The sequence below is a fragment of the Alosa alosa genome, chromosome 1, assembly GCF_017589495.1.
Source record: "Alosa alosa isolate M-15738 ecotype Scorff River chromosome 1, AALO_Geno_1.1, whole genome shotgun sequence".
In the NCBI taxonomy this organism is placed as follows: Eukaryota; Metazoa; Chordata; class Actinopteri; order Clupeiformes; family Clupeidae; genus Alosa; species Alosa alosa.
The window spans coordinates 15,190,384-15,209,988 of NC_063189.1; the positions used below are offsets into that span (position 1 = coordinate 15,190,384).

The 19,605-nt window shown below is 45.6% G+C and overlaps 1 protein-coding gene across 3 annotated transcripts; it reads right to left on the reverse strand.

The window, feature by feature from the left end:
• Positions 1–3,520: 3,520 nt before the first annotated feature.
• Positions 3,521–18,983, reverse strand: copb2 (COPI coat complex subunit beta 2). 3 transcript variants are annotated; one of them, XM_048248351.1, is made up of 23 exons: positions 18,853–18,983; positions 17,808–17,945; positions 17,631–17,717; positions 17,413–17,539; positions 17,133–17,281; positions 16,510–16,656; positions 16,312–16,411; positions 15,804–15,946; positions 15,232–15,431; positions 14,679–14,789; positions 14,037–14,125; positions 13,355–13,461; positions 13,000–13,143; positions 12,383–12,513; positions 11,901–12,108; positions 11,648–11,758; positions 11,188–11,402; positions 10,816–10,908; positions 10,389–10,572; positions 9,980–10,051; positions 9,776–9,847; positions 9,611–9,682; positions 3,521–3,952 (listed from the first exon to the last, which is right to left on the reverse strand). In XM_048248351.1, exons 1-23 carry the CDS (start codon positions 18,853–18,855, stop codon positions 3,857–3,859), a joined length of 2,799 nt encoding a protein of 932 aa, XP_048104308.1. In that variant the 5' UTR covers positions 18,856–18,983; the 3' UTR covers positions 3,521–3,856. The 3 variants fall into 3 exon arrangements, with proteins under 3 accessions (XP_048104308.1, XP_048104326.1, XP_048104316.1); XM_048248369.1 differs by lacking the exon at positions 9,776–9,847; XM_048248359.1 differs by lacking the exon at positions 9,611–9,682.
• Positions 18,984–19,605: the final 622 nt, after the last annotated feature.

A 19,605-nucleotide genomic window follows, 5' to 3' on the forward strand; every position in this document is an offset into this window, starting at 1 on the left:
TAGAGTGCACTGTAACCTGAGAGCTCGGAGAGAGTGTTTGTGAAGGTGAGTGCTGGATCGTATAAGCTCGCTGGAGCAGCTGGACCCCACCAGGCTCTGGTCAGACCCCGGTCAAATGCACATCCCGGCCGTCTGATTGTTCCAGTAGAGAGATGGAATCCAGAGAGGGCTACATTATCAAGATGGAAACTATTTTCAACACTTCGGGCCCTCAAAAATGCCTCATTTTAATGAAAACTCATTTCTCAAATGTTATCCTAAAAACGGTAAAAAATGGTAGCCTATCCATATAAACCATTCTTGTGTGCATTGCATTGCGATTGTTCTGATTCTGGAGGCAAGTTGCTGACTTGTTACTGGACTCAGATACCCTTCCATATTTCAACTCATCTCTGGTCAGCGATCCCACAGCTGTACGACCAGGAGTCAGAGTGCAGTGTGAGCACACAGAGAGGGGGCAGAGTCCCACCACTCGCCTGGCCAGGCCAGCCTGAGATCAACTGCAGACGAGGCATCTCACTGACACCCCCTCCTGGCTGGCAGCGGCACTGCAAAACTACGCATGATCACTGACTTGTGCAAAACACACACAAAAAAATGCAGGCAGTCACAACATTTGACAGTTTTTTTCAAAAACAGAAGTAGAACGTCACAAACTGCATTAAAAGCATTAAAACCGAGAGGGAAGCTGTCAGTCAAACTGCCGCTGTCATTCAAACGGCAGCCAGTGAATAGAGTGACTGAGGCTCGTAACGATCTTATCAGGCGGGGAAGGCTGCCGTTTGAAGGGATCCATCTGGCCCGTCTGGAGCGACGGAGCTGCCCACTGATTACTGCTCACAGCTGCAAGCCCTGGGCAGCTGGATGCTCGGCCGGTAGGGAACTGGGCCACAATTAGCCAGGTTATCAATCAACGGCTGGCTAATGAGCGAGAGGCTGGGGCCACACTGAGCCCACAGGATTTCCCCGCTCCTGGGAGACCAGGGGAAGCACTACTGAAGGCTGCCCACTGGGCCTGGGACTAAAACACCAGCCCTGTTACTTCACTGGGGGGGAACTTAACAGCTTTATTCATGCTAAACCCTGGGATGGGCCACGGCAAGGTTGTTCAGGACAGGTGACCTTAAAGAGATGTTTTTACACTTAATTTCAGTCTTGTGGAGAATGACCCCCTTGCTTTCCTCACTCACCTCTATCTGGAAAAGTATGTGGTAGGGGGTTTGGCAAACATATGTGGTTTTTGCAGAGCTACTGTACATGTGTTCAACTAAGACCCCAAAGTACAGCTGTGGATTGCTTTGTCTAGGCATCATACTACCAACAACACGACACATGGATCACTTAGACACTTCCCAGTCAATCTGAAGTGTGGCAGGTTTAGCATGTAACATGATCAGGAACATGCTTGACAACATCAGTCTTTATTACCATGCAAAGGGTGAAGATGAGCTTCAATCTGGGTTTTGGGGAATTGTAGTGCAGGTTTTTTTCTAGGCAAACCTCACATGGCCAGAAGGATGTATTACTGATAATAGTATACATATATACTGACATAATACATAATACATACTGATAAAAGTCCTTACTGGCATTGCATTGGGCAGAGTGTAATTTAGTGCTGAAGCATGGCTTTCAGATAACAGAAAGACTGAACACGGCATTCTCAAGCTCAACCTTGACAGTGGGTGTGCAATTTCGGAGTCCAGATAACACCCTGCGCTGATAGATAATGGCATTCACAAGCAGAGCAGGAGCTAAGGGCACTTGCCATCCACTGGGATCCCCATGCCCACGTCCACTGGTCAGCATCAGACAGTGACCAGGCTTGAACAGGCCTCATTTCTCACACGCTTTCATCTCATACCCCCTGTGGTGTTGATTAGAGTGTACGAAAGCCACAGATGTCTTTCCCCGTCCGCTCCGAGAGGCGAGCATTTGAGCAGGCGGGAGTTTGGCGGGGCCTTGAGAGAGAGAGAGAGAGAGAGCGCTTGCGGCTGAATGTCACCGTGCCCTCCGTGGGCTCTGCTCTGCCCAATGTTCCCCTCGCCTCCTCCTTCTCCTCCGTCTCCTTCTCTCATCTAATCTCCTCGCTCTGCTCCTCTCCCACTCAGATGAGAGAGAAGTTGAAGAGGAAACGCCAGAGAGGACTCTCCTCTCCCAGCCGGCCACTTGGCTCACCTCCCTTTGACCTCCATACACACACACACACACATTTCACCAGGCCTGATGACTATTTCCTGAGTAGTGTATGTGGATTTTTTTTTTTTTTCAAAGTGAGGTAGTGGAGGCCATAGGAGTTCTAATCTGAACTCAACCATGTAATCCTGATTCACATTTTCATGCGGAGCAATTTCAAAGCAGACTCGTCAAACCAATGAGATTGGTCACAGTCACGTTCGTGTGCTCTTATCTTGTTTGCTGACGGACTGCAGTACAAACACCATTCTCAAATGGAGGACTCTCACCGTCGAGCTGGGCACCAGTTTCTTTCACACCGTGATAAACCCAATTAAAATCTACAGGTGCAGAGTTGACAGCTCTCCACCTCTGAACGCCTTTTCCACCTCTCACACTACCCGATCAGGGGGTCGTTTCTAGAAAAGTTAGCAAACGACGCTTTCTAGAAACAAGCCCAAGGGTTGTGGCAAATGGGATGGCTGTGCCCCCCTTCCCCCACCCCCAGTTTCTCTCCCTAAAATGGCTACATGATTGTTCATCGCTAATAGTTCATGTTTGTACATGTATTACATCGTATTGTGGACAGTAACCATTCTGGATATACAGCATGTGCTCCACTTCCACTCACCCCCTTTCAAAAGGCTTTCTACTATATAATAGGGCCAATAAAAGGCCTAGGGGTCCTAGCCCTATTATTTACATATGAAGATACACAAAGGGATGACAGGCAAAATGTATGATGAAATCCCAGCTGTGTTAATCGTCTGCTGAAGTTCTCCGTATACCTTAGACAAAAGTCCAACGCCTGATGGGGAGTTTTGACACAGGATTATAATGAGGTCCCTCGCTCACCCTATTGTCAGTGACAACTCTGTGGTGACTGGTGACATACTGAACTTCTTCCAATGCACAGGGCTGCACACGAAATCCCAACGAGCCGTGCCATGTTTTGTGGGGCGTACGCTGTGCTATGCTTCAGTACTTCTCTGTGTGTGACCAGGGTGAGGACCCGCTGGGCGCGTTGCAGTGGTGACCCCCATCAGGAACTCTTTTCTGCCTGACCACACCGCAGCCTGTGGGGTCCTGTGTTCGCTCACTCCCATGTTTAGGCAGAACTGCAGTGTTTCAAGACCTTAGAAAAGTGAAACTACATACGCAAAAATGCATTAACATCCCCTGGCAATTGCATTTTTTTTCAAAACCCATCTTTAATATATTTATCCTCGCTGAAGGGGTGAATTCAGTTATAAGGCATGCAACGCCATCTAGTGTCCTGTTGAAAAACCTTCCACGCTGAGGATCCAAATAATGATTTACAATGAAGTGAAACAAGGGAGACATATTGAAACCATAATGCAATGTTTTATTTATTTTTTCTGTGAATGAACAATGATTGCTCTAAGTTAGGACATACATTTAGATAAAGAAATACATACTTAAAGGCAAGGGCAGCTGTCGGAGGCGAGCTGAAGAGTTAGCATATAAAAATTCAGAATGAATGTGTCCCTTAACCCCACCCCGCCAATATTCACGTGGGAAATCACCCATGATGCATTAGTGATTCGCACTGATAACCACAGCAGCTAACAAGTTTTACTGCCTTACACAACTCAAGTAGAAATACAAAAGAAGTTTGGTCTCTTAAATAAACACAGATGGCCTGAATCATAAGGGTGTGTTAGTCATCTAGGAAGTCATCATCAAGGTTTACGTCTGTGGTGTCAATGTCGTCAAGTTCCATGTTGTCAAGGTCATCCTCCAGCTCATCCAGGATCTGGACATGGGGGGAAAAAGGGGGATAAAACTGACGGTGAAACTTGATCTGTTGCGAGTGACACACACACACACACACACACACACACACACACACACACACACACACACACACACACACACACACCATCCCAACCCCATCACCGTTACAATTACCATTACCGTTACCATTAACATCCCAATGCCATGTTTATGGTGCGCGTCATTCCATTTGAAAAAAAAAGCTAGAGTCTTCCCTCTGGTGCCACCACCCCATCTACAGGTGGTGCCACCACCCCACCACACACACATGTCACTACAGTGCCACAACAGGCTTGACCCCATCAGGCTTACAATTACCATTACCGTTACCATTAACATCCCAATGCCATGTTTATGGTGCGTGTCATTCCATTTGCGCAAAAAAGCTAGAGTTAAAGACATGCACTTTGGGCTCTGTACACATGTTAGTGACCCAGCAGCGCATGTACAGAGAGATCAATAAAATCACGGAACACTTCCAGGATGCTGGTCCTGAGTGCTGAGGAGTACCTCGTCGTCCTCTAGGTCGTCTGCTGCTGCTGCTGCTGTTGCTGCTGCTGCTGTGGGGGTCTTCTCTTCCTCTGGTGCCCAATAAAATCAATGGAACACTTCCAGGATGCTGGTCCTGAGTGCTGAGGAGTACCTCGTCGTCCTCTAGGTCGTCTGCTGCTGCTGCTGCTGTTGCTGCTGCTGCTGTGGGGGTCTTCTCTTCCTCTGGTGCCACCACCCCATCTACAGGTGCCACTACCTCTACCACAGGTGCCACTACGTCTACCACAGGTGCCACTATGTCTACCACAGGCGCCACTTCCGCTACAACAGGCGCCACTTCCTCTTCAACAGGCGCCACTTCCTCTTCAACAGGCGCCACTTCCTCTTCAACAGGCGCCACTTCTGCTTCAACAGGCGCCACTTCCTCTTCAACAGGCGCCACTTCTGCTTCAACAGGCGCCACTTCCTCTTCAACAGGCGCCTCTTCAACAGGCCACTTCGCTTCAACAGAGCCACTTCTGCTTCAACAGGCCACTTCCTCTTTACTAGAGCAACAGGCACTTCCTCTTTACTAGGCTCCCTTTCAGCTTTCCTCTTCAGTAGGCGCCACTTCTTCTTTAACAGGTGCTGCCACCTCTTCAACAGGTACTTCCACCACTGCTTCCTCCTCTTCTTCAGCAGCTGGCTCAGGTGTAGGGGCGCTCACAGCGCCCACTGCTGCCGCCACAGGGGCAGCTACTGCTGCCATCACTGATGCAAACATGCTGGCTTTCGCCGCTTCCTCCTCTTCCTCCTCTGCTGCCTCTTCCTCAGCGGCTGGCTCAGGTGTAGGGGCGCTCACGGCGGCCACTGCTGCCGCCACAGGGGCCGCTACTGCTGCCATCACTGATGCAAACATGCTGGCTCCCACTGCCGGGGCCTCTACCACCGGGGCCTGTACCGCCGGGACCTCTACTAACGGGGCCTCTGCCACTGGCTCAGCCTCCAGGGGTTCCGTCTGCTGCACAGACACCTGCTGCACACGAGCATATAGACAAGCACAGATGTCAATCAGCCCTTCACAAACCTATATAACTAGATAGTTTTCCAGCAGATATTCCAGAGCTCCACAGACATGGAAACACTCCACAATTACTCCCATTCCCAAGAAGAACAGCCTAAAAGTCCTGAAAGACCCAAGATCCATAGCCCTCACCTCCCTCGTCACATTATCAACGCCACAGCTTCAAAGACAGATCCCCTTCAGTTTGCATTCCACGCTAAGAGAGGGGTGGATGATGCCAAACTCTAAATATTGAATGCTGTCCATGAACACCTAGAAGTCCCAAATTCTCCGGCTCCTCTTCACGGATTTCTCGTCTGCCTTTAACACCATCCAACCACATGCTGGCTAAAAAAAAAATCTCAACCTGGATAATCAGCTAATTCTGTGGATCATTAAGTTTTGTACCCAAAGAACACAGAAGGTGCTGGTCAATTAAAAGATTCTCTGACATAAGATACATGTCCACTGGCTCACCACGGGGCTGGGTCCTCTCACCACTGCTTTTTATCTTGTACACAAATGATTGTAGAAGCTGCCATCCTGATCGCCATCTAGTGAAGTTTACTGACACTGTTCTCCTTTCCCTGCTATCTGGTTCTGTCCAAGATCATGGGCCTGTCCTCAGTGAGGGTGGAAGAGTGTGATCGCTCTTTTTTGGAGCTAAATGTTTCAAAGACTAAGGAGATGTTCATTCACTTCACCAACCATGGAGGACGCAGGGCTGCCAAACCAATCTGTGAGTTACCAGTTGTAGTTGTACACGAACACAAATACCTGGGCACTGTAATTAGGTGGGTCATTCTACAAAAACGTGCCATTTTAAAACTGTAAAACAATTAATTATAATTAACAATATTTAATTTAGTTGCTGTGATATGACAAAAAATGATTTGCTAGGGGTATAAAGGTCCATGTATTCATACTAAACCGTTCAATACAGATGTGTACCATATAAAGTCTTTAATTGTAATCAACAGTAGGCTTTTTTGCGTGCGGACCATGTTTCAAATGTGGGTTCCCACACAAATATATTAAGTGGTGAACCATATGTCAGTTTAGTCAATTAACGTCAAAAACATTTGACACTTTCAAAATACTATTCCCGCTGCGCATCAGCAATGCTCTCGAGAATGCACACCATGTGGTCTCATCTTGTCAACCACATGGCTAGTAATGACCAATAACATATTTCGTCGACCCTGTTACTGTCAACATTGTTACTTCTATAATACTCTAATATAATAAAAATAAATAAAAGACAAATGTAAAATAATCTCAGATGAATGTAAAATAACCTCAGATGATTGTAAAATAGAGCAATATTCCACTCAAATACATTCACGTATGGAAAAAACATTTTCAACATTCAACATTTTCCATTTACGAACACTCTTAATGTAAACAGATTTATCTTTCATGATCAGAATTGATCTAAATATGACTTAAAATATTTTCAGATACAAATTGATTTCTTTGTAACAGGGTTGACAAAGCACACATGCATGTTTATTATTTGCAAAATAAATAAATAAGGTAACCCGAGATGTCATTGCATATTTTTAAGGATCTGCTTTATCCAAACAGGTGCTTTAAGACTTTTAAAACAGAAGATATTTGGAAAGCTAAATGGCACGTTTTTGTAGAATGATCCAGGCACATTCAGATACAACAGTTCTAAGAACACAGTTCTACCAACTACTGACTAGAGATGCTACCATGTCGTTTGTGGCAAGTCCCCCCACTTGATGGCCATCTTGCAATGCACTTTGGGCAGTTATCGGGCAGCTATTTTGGGCACACTGCGCGTGGGCAAGGCTTCACAACACCAAACTGCGAGATCACAACACATTATTGGCACGATGTATTCACAACATACTACATGATTGGCACGATGTGTTCACATGTCAACTTTTGGCAGCGGAAGGGGCGGGATATGTGTACACAACAACGAACTAACCCCATACATTTCTATGGAGGAGTCTTTGAGTGCTGCGTCTCATTAGAGTCTCTGATCCTACCCCTACAACTACACAGTTCCTGGGGCTTTTTTCTGTTTGCATTCCCGCACAGTAGGAACTCTGAGAGGACTTCACACACATTAGTAGCCCAATTATTTCATGGACATAAAATAACTGACACACTAAAAGCTCATGGTATCAGGAAGCATAAAAAAGAATCAGCCTTGTTAATAACATTTCTTCTCAGTCTCTGCAGCCTTCTCATGCAGTTTTTCATGCAGATGGCGCATCTTCTTACTGCAAGACACGCAAGCTGCTTGACTTGATTCCACTTCCGAGCCTACACAACGACAGCGAATTGCAGCTTGCGTGTCATAGTTTTCTGAAGTGGTTTGTGTGTAGGATGGTAGGATGATTTTCATGTGAAATGCAATTCTCATTTCTTCTGAAAACCTAAATAAATCCGAGAATGCTTATCGGACATGCTTGGTTTTTACTGCAGTAGGCTAACGTTAATCTTAGAGCCACTGGTCACCTGATTAATGTTACATCCAAAGCTAAAATAACTTTAGCATTGGTTGAGTGATGGAGGCTAATTTGATTGTATTTGTAAAACATAAACGCAGTTATACTGAGTATATTGATAACAGCACTGTAATTGTCTCTTTCGACTGTCATCCCATTCACTTCATACTGATCATACTGAGAGGAGCTAAGTTAGTTAGCCACAGTGCATTTAGCTAATGCCATGGTTTGCCAGTGGAAGTATGATGCATCCTTAAAAACACTGGACTGGGACAGTTCTGTTTGCTAAAACTGTTAAGCTGCTGTTGACTCGTTCACCAACACCGTCACATCATTCAGACTATCCGTGGTGGTCCTGTCAGTGCTGTCAGTGAGTGTAAACTGTTACATTAAGCTCACGAAGACTGCACATGAAATAAATGTGCGCATATGAAACAAGTCTTCTGAGCTAACGTTAATTCCCAAACACTCACATATCCTGCTCCTTAGTTTTAGTCTTTATTTTTTTTGCCTTTCAACAAAGGTGCTTACACCAAGCAAAGAAGTGCATGGTTTTCAAAGGCTAATAGTAAAGTAAAAGTAATGTTTTGCTCGCATAGCCCACAATGTAGACATGTGCAATGGGGGTTATCAAAGGTGAAAAGACTATACACTACTTATTTAGTTAAAAAAAAAAAAACATACTGTATAAGAGCCTTTTGTTAGGAAACCAGATAATTAAGCCTATTTAAACAGATAATGTCCACCTTGATTAAAATTTTGTTATGGGAGAAAGTTTTTAAATTGTGTTGGTTAAAAATGACTATTGGCCGATATATTGGTTATCGGCTTTTGACACTCTCAAATATCGGTCTTCAAAATCCCATATCGGTCAGGCTCTACTACGCACAGGGAAAAATACCCTACCCCAAAGTAGGAGCTCAAATACTGATAGGAACTGAGGACAAATACAGAGGAACTCTTTAATCCCCAGTTCCATGCTGTCTGAATGTGTGGCAGTATTTCCTGAGGAAGCTATACTACTAAATTTATGTAATTAATTTACTTTGGAGTAAATTTGGCCTACCTTTTCTCACGCATAAGAGAAATCTCGCTCACATGCAGGGATGCCAATTATAGATCTCACAATCTGAGCAATATTGGAAAATAAATGAGCATGCTTTCTCCACCTTGACAAGAGAGTCATTTTTAGGTGTTTTTTAATTAATGTAAGCAACCACTTTGTTCTGAAAGATTGTAGGCAGATCCTACGCATGAGATTTTTAAAAGTGAAAGTAGGCCTATAGGTGAGTAGAAAGTTTTGGGAGGGAGCGTGTGCACAAAATTGATGCATTTGAAATGCTTTTATGAACTTGAAGGCATGTTATTGTGGATGTGTTACTAAAATATGTATAAAATATTGTTGCGCATGCACCCCTGTATCCAACCCAACCCACATCCGCATCCAACACGTAAGGGATAATGTATAGAACACCGGTCATTATTGGGAAAATAAATGCGGGTCACCCGTTGGATACCCGTGGGTACCTGAACCCCTGCAGGACTCTGGTTGGTGTGTGTGTGTGTGTGTGTGTGTGTGTGTGTGTGTGAGTGTGAGAGAGCGTGAGCATCATCATACCTCGGCAGGTGCAGGGACTTCTTTGGGCTCGTGGCCTCGTGCCTCTTCTACAATATTCCTCTCCTCGATGGGCTGGAAAAAAAAAAAAAAAAATATACCAACCAGATGAGTATGGGAGTCATGTGTGAAAGCCTGTTTGTGTTTGTGTTTGTGGCACCATCATACCTCGGCAGGTGCAGGGACTTCTTTGGGCTCGTGGCCTCCAACCTCTTCTAGAACATTCCTCTCCTCGATGGACTGAAAAAAACACAAAAAAAAAAACCACATACCAACCAGATGAGTGTGGGAGCATGTGTGAAAGTGTGTGTGAAAGTGTGTGTGTGTGTGTGTGTGTGTGTGTGTATGTGTGTGTGTGTGGCACCATCATACCTCAACATGTGCAGGGACTTCTTTGGGCTCGTAGCCTCGCGCCTCTTCTAAAACATTCCTCTCCTCGTTGGGCTGAGGGGGAGAAAAAAAGATGAGTTTGGGAGTCATGTATTGAAGCGTGTTTGTGTTTGCGTGTGTGTGTGTGTGTGCATGCGTCATGCAGCAGTGAGGAGAGGACAGGTTGACACTGACTACATGGGCAGACAGTGGGAAGGAATGCGACAGGAACATGAGAGGGGAGTGTGAGATAAAGAGAGAGAGAGAGAACAGAAAGGAAGGGGTGAAGTGGTGAAGCGGGTGAACGAGAGCAGAGGTGGACAAAGAACAAAGATGTGGACACTCGGAGGGTCACACGGTGCTAGAGGGTAGGTGCCGTGTAAGAGAGGGGAGGGCTGGTGGAGCGGCTCACCGTGACCAGCGGGTAGTCGGTGGCCGGCCGGGTCTTGCCCTGGCTGGTCTCCCGGAGGAACTGCTCAGCCACGAAGGCCTCCTTCAGGCCAGGGAACAGGTTCTCATACTCAGTAGGGTCGGCCAGAGACTCTGCTGCCTTCTGGTTCACCTTAGACAGAGACTCCCTCCACAGTTTCACCACCCTGAGCGTGCGTGCACACACACACACACGGACACACACACACACGCAAAACAGTACAACAGAGAATTGTGATGCTTTATTACAAGGAATCTCATTTCAAATCTTATTTTGAGAGACTATTCTTCGTTCACATTCACATACAGTCACATTTTCACATCCAGTTGGATGAGAATGGGAATTGATGAAAATTAAGTGTTCCAAAACCACAAGTTATATGTAGAAGAGCTACGCTGCGTGAGCTCACCTGGACACCTGGCTGGGCAGGTAAGTGCGGGCGAGGAAGGCCGCCTCAGGTAGGCGGTTGGTTCTGATGAGGAGCTCCAGGCAGTGGTCCAGTCTGGGGAGAGAAACAGACACGGACACTCAGAGGAGAGTGGAACATTTATCTGAAACATTTATCTCTACAGTTTTTGATTGACTGAATCATGACCTAAACCGTTTCAACAGTGATTGTACGGCAGTTCAACACAGGACACCACCTCAGATGTGAGCAAAACTTGACTTCCGCAACTTTTCCCAATTTTCCTGAAGAGTTTGTGGATTACACCCTTGATGACTGGTCCGGATGCATATGACATGTCTTAGGAGGCTGTACCATGCATGCACGCAAACTTACTTCCCCTGCAGGAAGTAGGTCATGAATGCCACGTTGTTTTTGCCGTCGCGTTCCGCTCCCTCGGCCAGCTTGCCCACCATGGCAGCGTTGCCCGAGGCGGTGGCTAGCAGCAGCAGGCCCCCGTAGTCCTGGGCGTGGTGGAGGCACTCCTGCGCCAAACCAAACTGGCACTTGCTGATGGCCAGCTCTGCCAGCTGCTTCCACTTCTGCTCCGACTGTGGGGGCGGAGGTGGGGGTAGGGTGGGGGGAGGCAGAGCCGTGTGAGGAGGTTTGCATTGGACTCGCCACCAGAAATAACAACGCTCACCCACTTTAAATATTGATACTTCTAAAATGCCAGTGTGCTGGCGTGTTTGCTTGAGCATTTTTTCGGTTCAAAGCAAATATGTGGCCCTCTGCAGACGGACCTGTAGATGGTTTGAACTGGCATGGGGTAGATTGAAACAGGGCCTGTGCTCACCTCGGCCTCCACAGCCAGCTGATAGGCGATCTTGAGCTCTCCCAGCTGCAGGGCCAGCTCAAACCTGTGCTCTGGGTCAGTGGACACGGCCAGAGCCTGCTGCTTGAAGCCCTGGAGCACAAGCACATATATACATTCCATTAATCAATCAATTCACCATTCACTTGTGGTCTATGGCAGAGTCCTAATAAGAGATATCCCATCAGAAACATCAACGGTGCAGCAATAAGATACTACAGATAGGATGTTTCACCTGTTTCTCCAGGAAGTGGGCCACGCGGGTCCTCTGTTCTTTGGGGATTGTGGGTAGGACCTTGTCGGCCATGCTAAAGTCTCTGCGCATGACTGCCGTTTGGTACTCCAAAACTGACACCAACAATGAATAGCTGACGATGTTCAGCTCTTTATCGCCCAAGTACAGTCGGTCATCCTTAGGGATGTAGCCCAGCAAGTACATGGTCCTAAAATCACACACACACACACACACTGAAATTAAGACCTCAGACTGCCTTTCCTCCAGCCTGTCCCGGTAACTATATTTTGCTGAATGAAACAGGCGGGCAATATTGCGGTCTGCAAAAGTTATTGTCGATAAGTAATTATTGTGACCGGTTTCTCATTAAAGAATGTAAAAGTATCATAACTGGTATACAAACACAACAAATCATCACAGTCCAAGTGACTGATGTCATTTGTGTGACATTGTTTTTCAAATTTTTTCCGTTATAGGCGTACCTGTCCAGGTGAGCGATGGTGACGATCTCTCCTCCAACATAGTAGTTGAGTCTGTTGACAGAGCTGGTGTAGATGAAGCAATCTCCCACCCACAGGCCTGTCTTCACAATCTCCTGAATCTCCCCCAGGACCTGAGTGGAGCCAGCGCGGACACACCAACGACGGCTACAAGACATCACACACACACACAACACATACGCACACACACACACACACACACACACTGTAGCGCACACACACACACAAGCAACACACACCGCTGCCGCGCACACACGCTGTACACACACACACACACGCCGCGACACACACACACACACACACACACGCGCACACACACACACACAGCGCACACACACGCGCACACACACACACGGCACACACACACACACACACACACACACGCAGGGAAGAAAGGCAGAATATGTTTACACAGCTGGACATACAGCACATTCCATCACAGTTCACACAGTCCAACCATCAACAAGAAGAGCGGGAGAGCGGCAGATCTACAGAGATTTCCATACATCCTGACCCTTATCAAGGAAAACAGTGCAGCTTACTGTGCCACCACCAGCTTATCCTTTAGTGAGCGTGTGCGTTCCAAATCGGGTCCTTACCTCAAAAGCGTCCTCAATGCCGTCCTCGGTCACTCCCTCGTTCGTCTCCTGGGAGGTGGCCACCTTCTCGGACAGGTAGCGTAGGATGAAGAAGGACTCCTCTGTGGCGATGCACACCAGCTCTCCAGAGTCGGACCAAAAGATCTGAGAGGAGAAATAGAACCGTGAGAACCTGGCAGGATGCCAAGGGAGAACCCCTGCATACAGCAATGCATTCTAACCTTACGGTAAAGACTAGTGAGCTGTACACATGGCTCACATAAATCTCTAAGGTACTCTAATCAGTGGGAATTTGAATGTGTTTGCATTAGTACTGTATGTATGTATGTGGTGTGTGTGTGTGTGGAAAACTCACATGTTTAGGCTGGATCTCAATGCGCCGAATCAGCTCTGTGTTTTCCCAGTCATAGAAGGCCAAGCCATTCACAGAACGGACGCCCAGCAGGAAACCACCATAAATACCTGACAACACACACAGAGCCATCGATGAGATGCATGAACATACAGTACACCGGTTAACAGAATAGTCTTGGTTAGCGGTTAGCAAAATAGTCTTGGTTAGCGGTTAGCCGAAATGTCTGGGTTAGCGGTAGGGCTGCACGATTTGGGGAAATATCTCATTGCAATTTTTCTGACTGATATTGCGATTGTGATTTGCGATATGATTTTTGAATGTCAATTAATTGATTCAGTTCCATATTCCAAATGTCTCTTTAATTTCCCATGCTGCTTTACGCGCACAATTTTATTCACGCTGCTAGGCAGCCTGGATTCTATGGACTTCGTTTTCACCTCAACGAAGGAACCAATCACAGAACAGAGGGAGGGCAGCAAGACGATGACGACACACCCGAAGCCGTTATGAGCTAATGTACAGACGCATTTGATAGACATTAAGTGGCCCAATAGCTCTGGGCATTCGTAAACCACGTTTCAAATACGAGAAAATGAATGTCTAGTTCCCAGACCCCATCTCAATGAGATGAGGTCTGACGTTAGCCAGGCTAGGGTTAGCGGTGTAGTCTGGCTCATCTTACCTTCTGCACCAAAGTCAGGCTTAAAAGATTTCTTCTCCTTGAAATTCTTGAAGATTTTTACCACACTGCTGGACTCCCTGATGGCATACCTGTGGCAGGTAGGAGGTGTACACCAGACTTTTAAAAAGCAGAATAACTATAAAAACACCAAAGTGATCCACTTTGTAGGATGCACTATGACAACACTAACAAACTTGCTTATATATTAAAGGTGCTCTAAGCGATGCCACACATATTTTTAGGCCAAAATATTTGTTGTCACTTACTGCAAATATCACCTCACCATCCACTAGTTGCCTTTGTCCTGAAAACACTGTAAAACAAATGCGATCCCTGTGGGCAGTCCAGGCTCCAAAAACAGCAACAAAAACAACCTGGGCAAACCTAGCCCATAAAACATAACAAACTGTTCCAGCAAATCACAGACGAGATGCTCGTTTAGGAGAGTTTCAATTGCACGGGAGGGAGGGGGAGGAAGTAGCGAGGTAGCTCTCTGTTTTGTTCGAATGTCAACAGAAGTGACGTTACCCAGCAACGCTTAGAGCACCTTTAACGTGATTTAGTAAAATGCTGCCAGTCTTTCACAAGACAAGCTGGAAGAACTTTGGAGGTCACATTGGACACCTGAGACGCAGTACTTACTCTGAGGAGTCGTGGGCCCAGACAAACTCCTGTGCTGACCCGAAGCTCTTGTTCCTCAGAGCCATGGCTGTGTAGATGATGTACTCTCCGTCTCCACACACCACAACAAACCTGAGGACACACACAGGCCAGAGGAGGGGTCACACCCACTATGCTACACCAGGGCCATGAGAGCAGAGGGGTGCGTTCAAATGTGCAAGCATAGGCCAAGGTTTACAGCAACCGTTTTCTGCTCGTTTTTCGTTCACCACAAACGTTTACGAACACTTTTGCAAATCAGCTGAGGAGGTAGCTCTCCATGAACATACAGGAGTGCTGGAAAAAGGTTTACCGTGATGGAATGTTTTCACAAAAATGGTTCAAATTTAACAGTTCAAAGAAAACTTGTTTGCCATGAATGTTTACGTCTGTTCAAAGAATTTGAACGCACTGCAGGAACATCTTATCTCACTCATATACAAAATTATGAAGTCATTTTTTTAGTAATGGCAATGTATCTGAATGGTGACTAATGAAATGGCAGATGCTAGTTGTGTGGTTCCCATGAACTCGCCTGCCGTTGGGGTTGTGCTGGATGGTCTGAGGGTAGATCTCACAGCTGCCCATGTCTTTGACAGCCAGAGGAAGTCTCTCGCCGTCCTTAATCTCCGTGTCCCCCATGGCCTTCAGGTTGGCCTGCTGCACCTCTGAGTGTTTGGCCCAGATAATCTTTCCATTGGTGTCCATGGACATGGCTGGCTCCTCACGACCCAGCTAGATCAAACCAAAAGACAAGAGAAGACCCATAAGCCCAGTGCAATTTCAGTTCTCCAGAAAACAATGCAGAAACAAGAAAATGACTGAAAATGATGAACATGTAAGAAAGGCAGCTATTGTGTTATTTTATATTTCTAAAATGCATGACACCTCATAGCCTTAAAAATCACATGTATACAGCTATACAGATCACACATGTATACTATACAGCCATAATTGACATAATGGCACTACTTCTAGATCTACAAGTTGTTTAACTCTAAGCTGGCTACTTGTGTACATACTGTAGAAAGTTTACTGCCATCTCTGAAGGGTCAAGTTAACTAAAGGTGTCTGACATTGTCAGCAAATGCAACTGCCGGACATTACCTTGATGATGATGCTCCCTTCATCATAGCCCAAGGCCACGTTGTTGGAGCCACGCAGGCCGCACACGCACCACACACGCTCCATGCCATAGTTCAGCGTGCTCTCCAGGCGGTACGTACTGGAATGCCAGATACGCACCGTGCCTTTGGGGGAAGAGACGAGACCACACAGATATCAGGTCAGCAACAAGGGGACAAGTTTTTTGTGTGACAATGTGAGAGAGACAGACAGACAGACAGAGAGAGAGAGAGACAGAGAGAGACAGAGAGAAAGAGAGAGAGAGAGAGAGAGAGAGAGAGAGGACTGTGTGTGTGTGTTGATTGGACCATAAACGGCCACAGCAACTTTTCTATTATTGTGTTACATGTTCCAAATGTAAAGCACTTTGAGCTGCATTTTGTGTATGAAAGGTGCAATACAAAGGTGCTATACAAATATTAAATTATTATTATTATTTATGTGTGCGTGAGAGAGAGAGAGAGAGCGAGAGAGAGAAAAAAAAACACACCATCCTCTGAGCCTGTGATGATGATGGGCAGCTCTGGGTGGAAGCTCACACAGGACACGTTCTGAGCATGGCCCTCCAAAGTCTGCACACAGGTCTTATTCTGTGGAGAGAGAGGAGGCAGGAGGGGGGCATTTTAATACATGCAAGAGAGAGAAATTCAGTCTGACCATTTGACCTGATGAAGGCAGGACACCTCACCTGGTAGTCCCAGATCTTCACCAGTCTGTCGTCTGCCCCTGATATCAGGTAGGGCTTGTCTCCTCCGCTGTAGTAGTCTATGCAGTTCACTCCTTTCTCGTGGCCCTCCAGCGTGAAGTTAGGGGAGTTGGAGCCCAGCTGCCATACCTTCAACACATGAGACAGGCAGACACTGAGCACCCCTTACAAACTCAACCACTCATCCTGCAACATCACCGATTGCAAGAGAAAGAAAGAGAGACATGTTGTTTTTCTTTGTTTGTTTTTTGCATCCACACATTTCACCTCTCAGTCCATATCGCACTCATGCACTTCGCTGGCATACTGACATGGACATTTTCGCTCGTTTTGAATAGTTTTTGTAAAATAAATAAGTAAAAGTTGACCCTTCTATACTTGTCCTCCTTTGATCTGGTTATGGCCTTTGAGCCAGGCCGTAACATGCACAGACACACAGGTTTGCATTACTTTCATAATACACACGCAAATATACTGTACGCACTTGAATAAAATAGGATGTGTAACTGACATATAGTCCAGCAGAAACACACACACAAACACACATACACACACAAAGTAAGTTCTGAAGTGCTGGGCTGGCATGCTGCTCCTTCATGAAGTACCTTAATGGTTCTATCCAGGGAAGCACTGGCAAACTGGTTGTTGTCTTTCGGGTTGATGACGATCTGCATGACGTAATGTGTGTGGCCCTCAAACACCTGACTGCACGTCCACTTCTTATCCCAGTCCCAGAGCTTGATGAGCATGTCATCTTGAGATGCGGAGAGGAGAAAAACAGAATTAAGGGCAGCCTTAAAAATCTGCAAAACTTCTGATAAAAGAGGCTAATGACAGCAGTTAACAGCACGTCTGATTTCTGATGTTGCTTTCTTTTGTACCTACCGCTGCTAGTGAGGATGTAAGGCTGTGTGGGGTGGACAGCGATGCAGCGGATGTAGTCAGAGTGTGCCTCAAACATGTGAACACGCTCCAGTGTGTTGTAGTTAAATACACGAATTTGCATGTCATCCTAAAAAAACAAACCCAACAATAACAATGAGAAACCACACAAAAAAATAACTCAAAATGTAATGAGCATAACCACAAAGAAAACAACTTACTGCCCCAGTAATGACCCAGTTTTTCCTGGCAACAAACTTGGATGCTCGCACAGGTAAATCACAGACCTCAAAGGTCTTCACCAGGGTCTGGAAAACAGGTGCCACACACATTAAATACATAGGTAGCAACTATTAAATGGAGTGCAGGGAATGGGTGGACGGGAGTACAGAACTCACTTGTGTTTCGTGGTTCCAGACGCACACGCTGCCATTGTAAAGGCTCGCCAACATCCATGGTTCAGTCGGGTGTAGGTCAACGCTCTTGACGCGGTCTGACCGGGCCGTTAGCTTGCGCTTGATGTCCAGCCGGAGAGGCTAGAAAACAGGCAGACTTTACTCAATATAATAATAATCACACATACGACAGTAACAGCATCAAAGTGCATCGTATAAGCGTACTAGAAGCCTGTGATTTAATCGCGGATACATAGGCTAAATGATATTTCTAATGGGCAAATATTGGAAAACAGTCGTGTTTGTGTTTTAAGACAAATATTAGCAATGAAATATTGCATTATAACAGTGAAACATTGCATTATTTCACCCAAACATGCCAGAACTATACAGACGAAGGGACACGATCACTATCACAAACGTAATGATACTATTTGCCACCGTGGTAAAAAGCGAGTCACTGCGTTTATGAAATACACTGGCTAACTGACGTGTCGCCAGCTAGCAATACTACTGACTTTAACGTTACTCTGCCAATTGAGATATTTGTGGAGGCTGCAAACATCCGATGATTAAACGAAACTCACTTGACTTTATAGGAGATTTCAGGGAAATGTTCATGTGGTTAAGACAAGGGCAATTAGCAAAAAGTTAGAAGAAACAGGCTAGTGAACCTTTAAACCTTCGTTAGCTAAAATGAGAACACTAGCAAGCAACCTAGTTGACAATACAGAACGTAGCCAGCTAATGTTTTGGCATTGATCAAGGTTAACAAATGTACTATTGCTGCAGAAAACATTCTGAGTTTGATATTACAAAATCCAACTTTTTTTGACCAAGTCGGAAATCATAGTTTCAGAACAGCAAAGTGCGGCTAAGTTGGTCTGCTAGCTAGCTAGGGTCTTCAACGTAAGCCAGGGTTAGCCCAATCAAATGACATGAACTAACTTAGCTAACATGGCAAACCTTTACACATCATCGGGGAGTCAACAATGTCAAGTCTTTGCATATTATACATATAATCTAAAGCAGTATTGTCTTGTCTTACCATGATTCCTTTGCAATGCTCGTCTCCTTTCAGTCAAAATGGTGTATAATCACATTCGTCTGCTTTCGGCAGTCGTACCCCCGATTTTTTCCAATGGACAACTAAATGTGACGTGGAACTTCCTGAAACCAGCTAGGAAGTGGTGACGTGCCATAGGATTTAATACTTCTATGGTAGTAGGCCTAAAGCAGCCTAAAATGTCTCTGGTAGGGGCCACTGACCATGGAGGTTAGAAACTGATTCAAGGTGCCAATAAAACTCTCAACGATGATATTTATTCTTTGGTAGTAGAAAAAAAAAAACAGGCTAAATCTACTGTCGTTTGTAAGAGGAGAAGACAATTTGACTTCATTTGAAAAACTGTAGACCTGTCACACAAAATGTTTCACTTAAATAAAGCCCATTGGTTATCAGCATACAGATATCTTATAGGTTAAATAAATACCTAAAGGCTACACATTAATTCGCATAAAACATGTACTTTTTTTCTAAATCAGTGCCTAAGGGGGTTTGCTTGCATGTAACCAAAAAAAGCCATAATTGAAAGATGTCTGTGGATGAGTTTATCACAGTTATAAAGGGGCTTAAGTTTGATAAAACAATATGTATGAATGGACTTCAGAGTAGGCCTAATGAATGACTTCAGACCACTCTGAGGTGCAATATGTAGTCTACAGGAGTAATATTAGGCCTATGCAATTAGACATGTAGGGTGAAGTCAGGTAATTTGGGACACTTTTTGGTAGATCACAA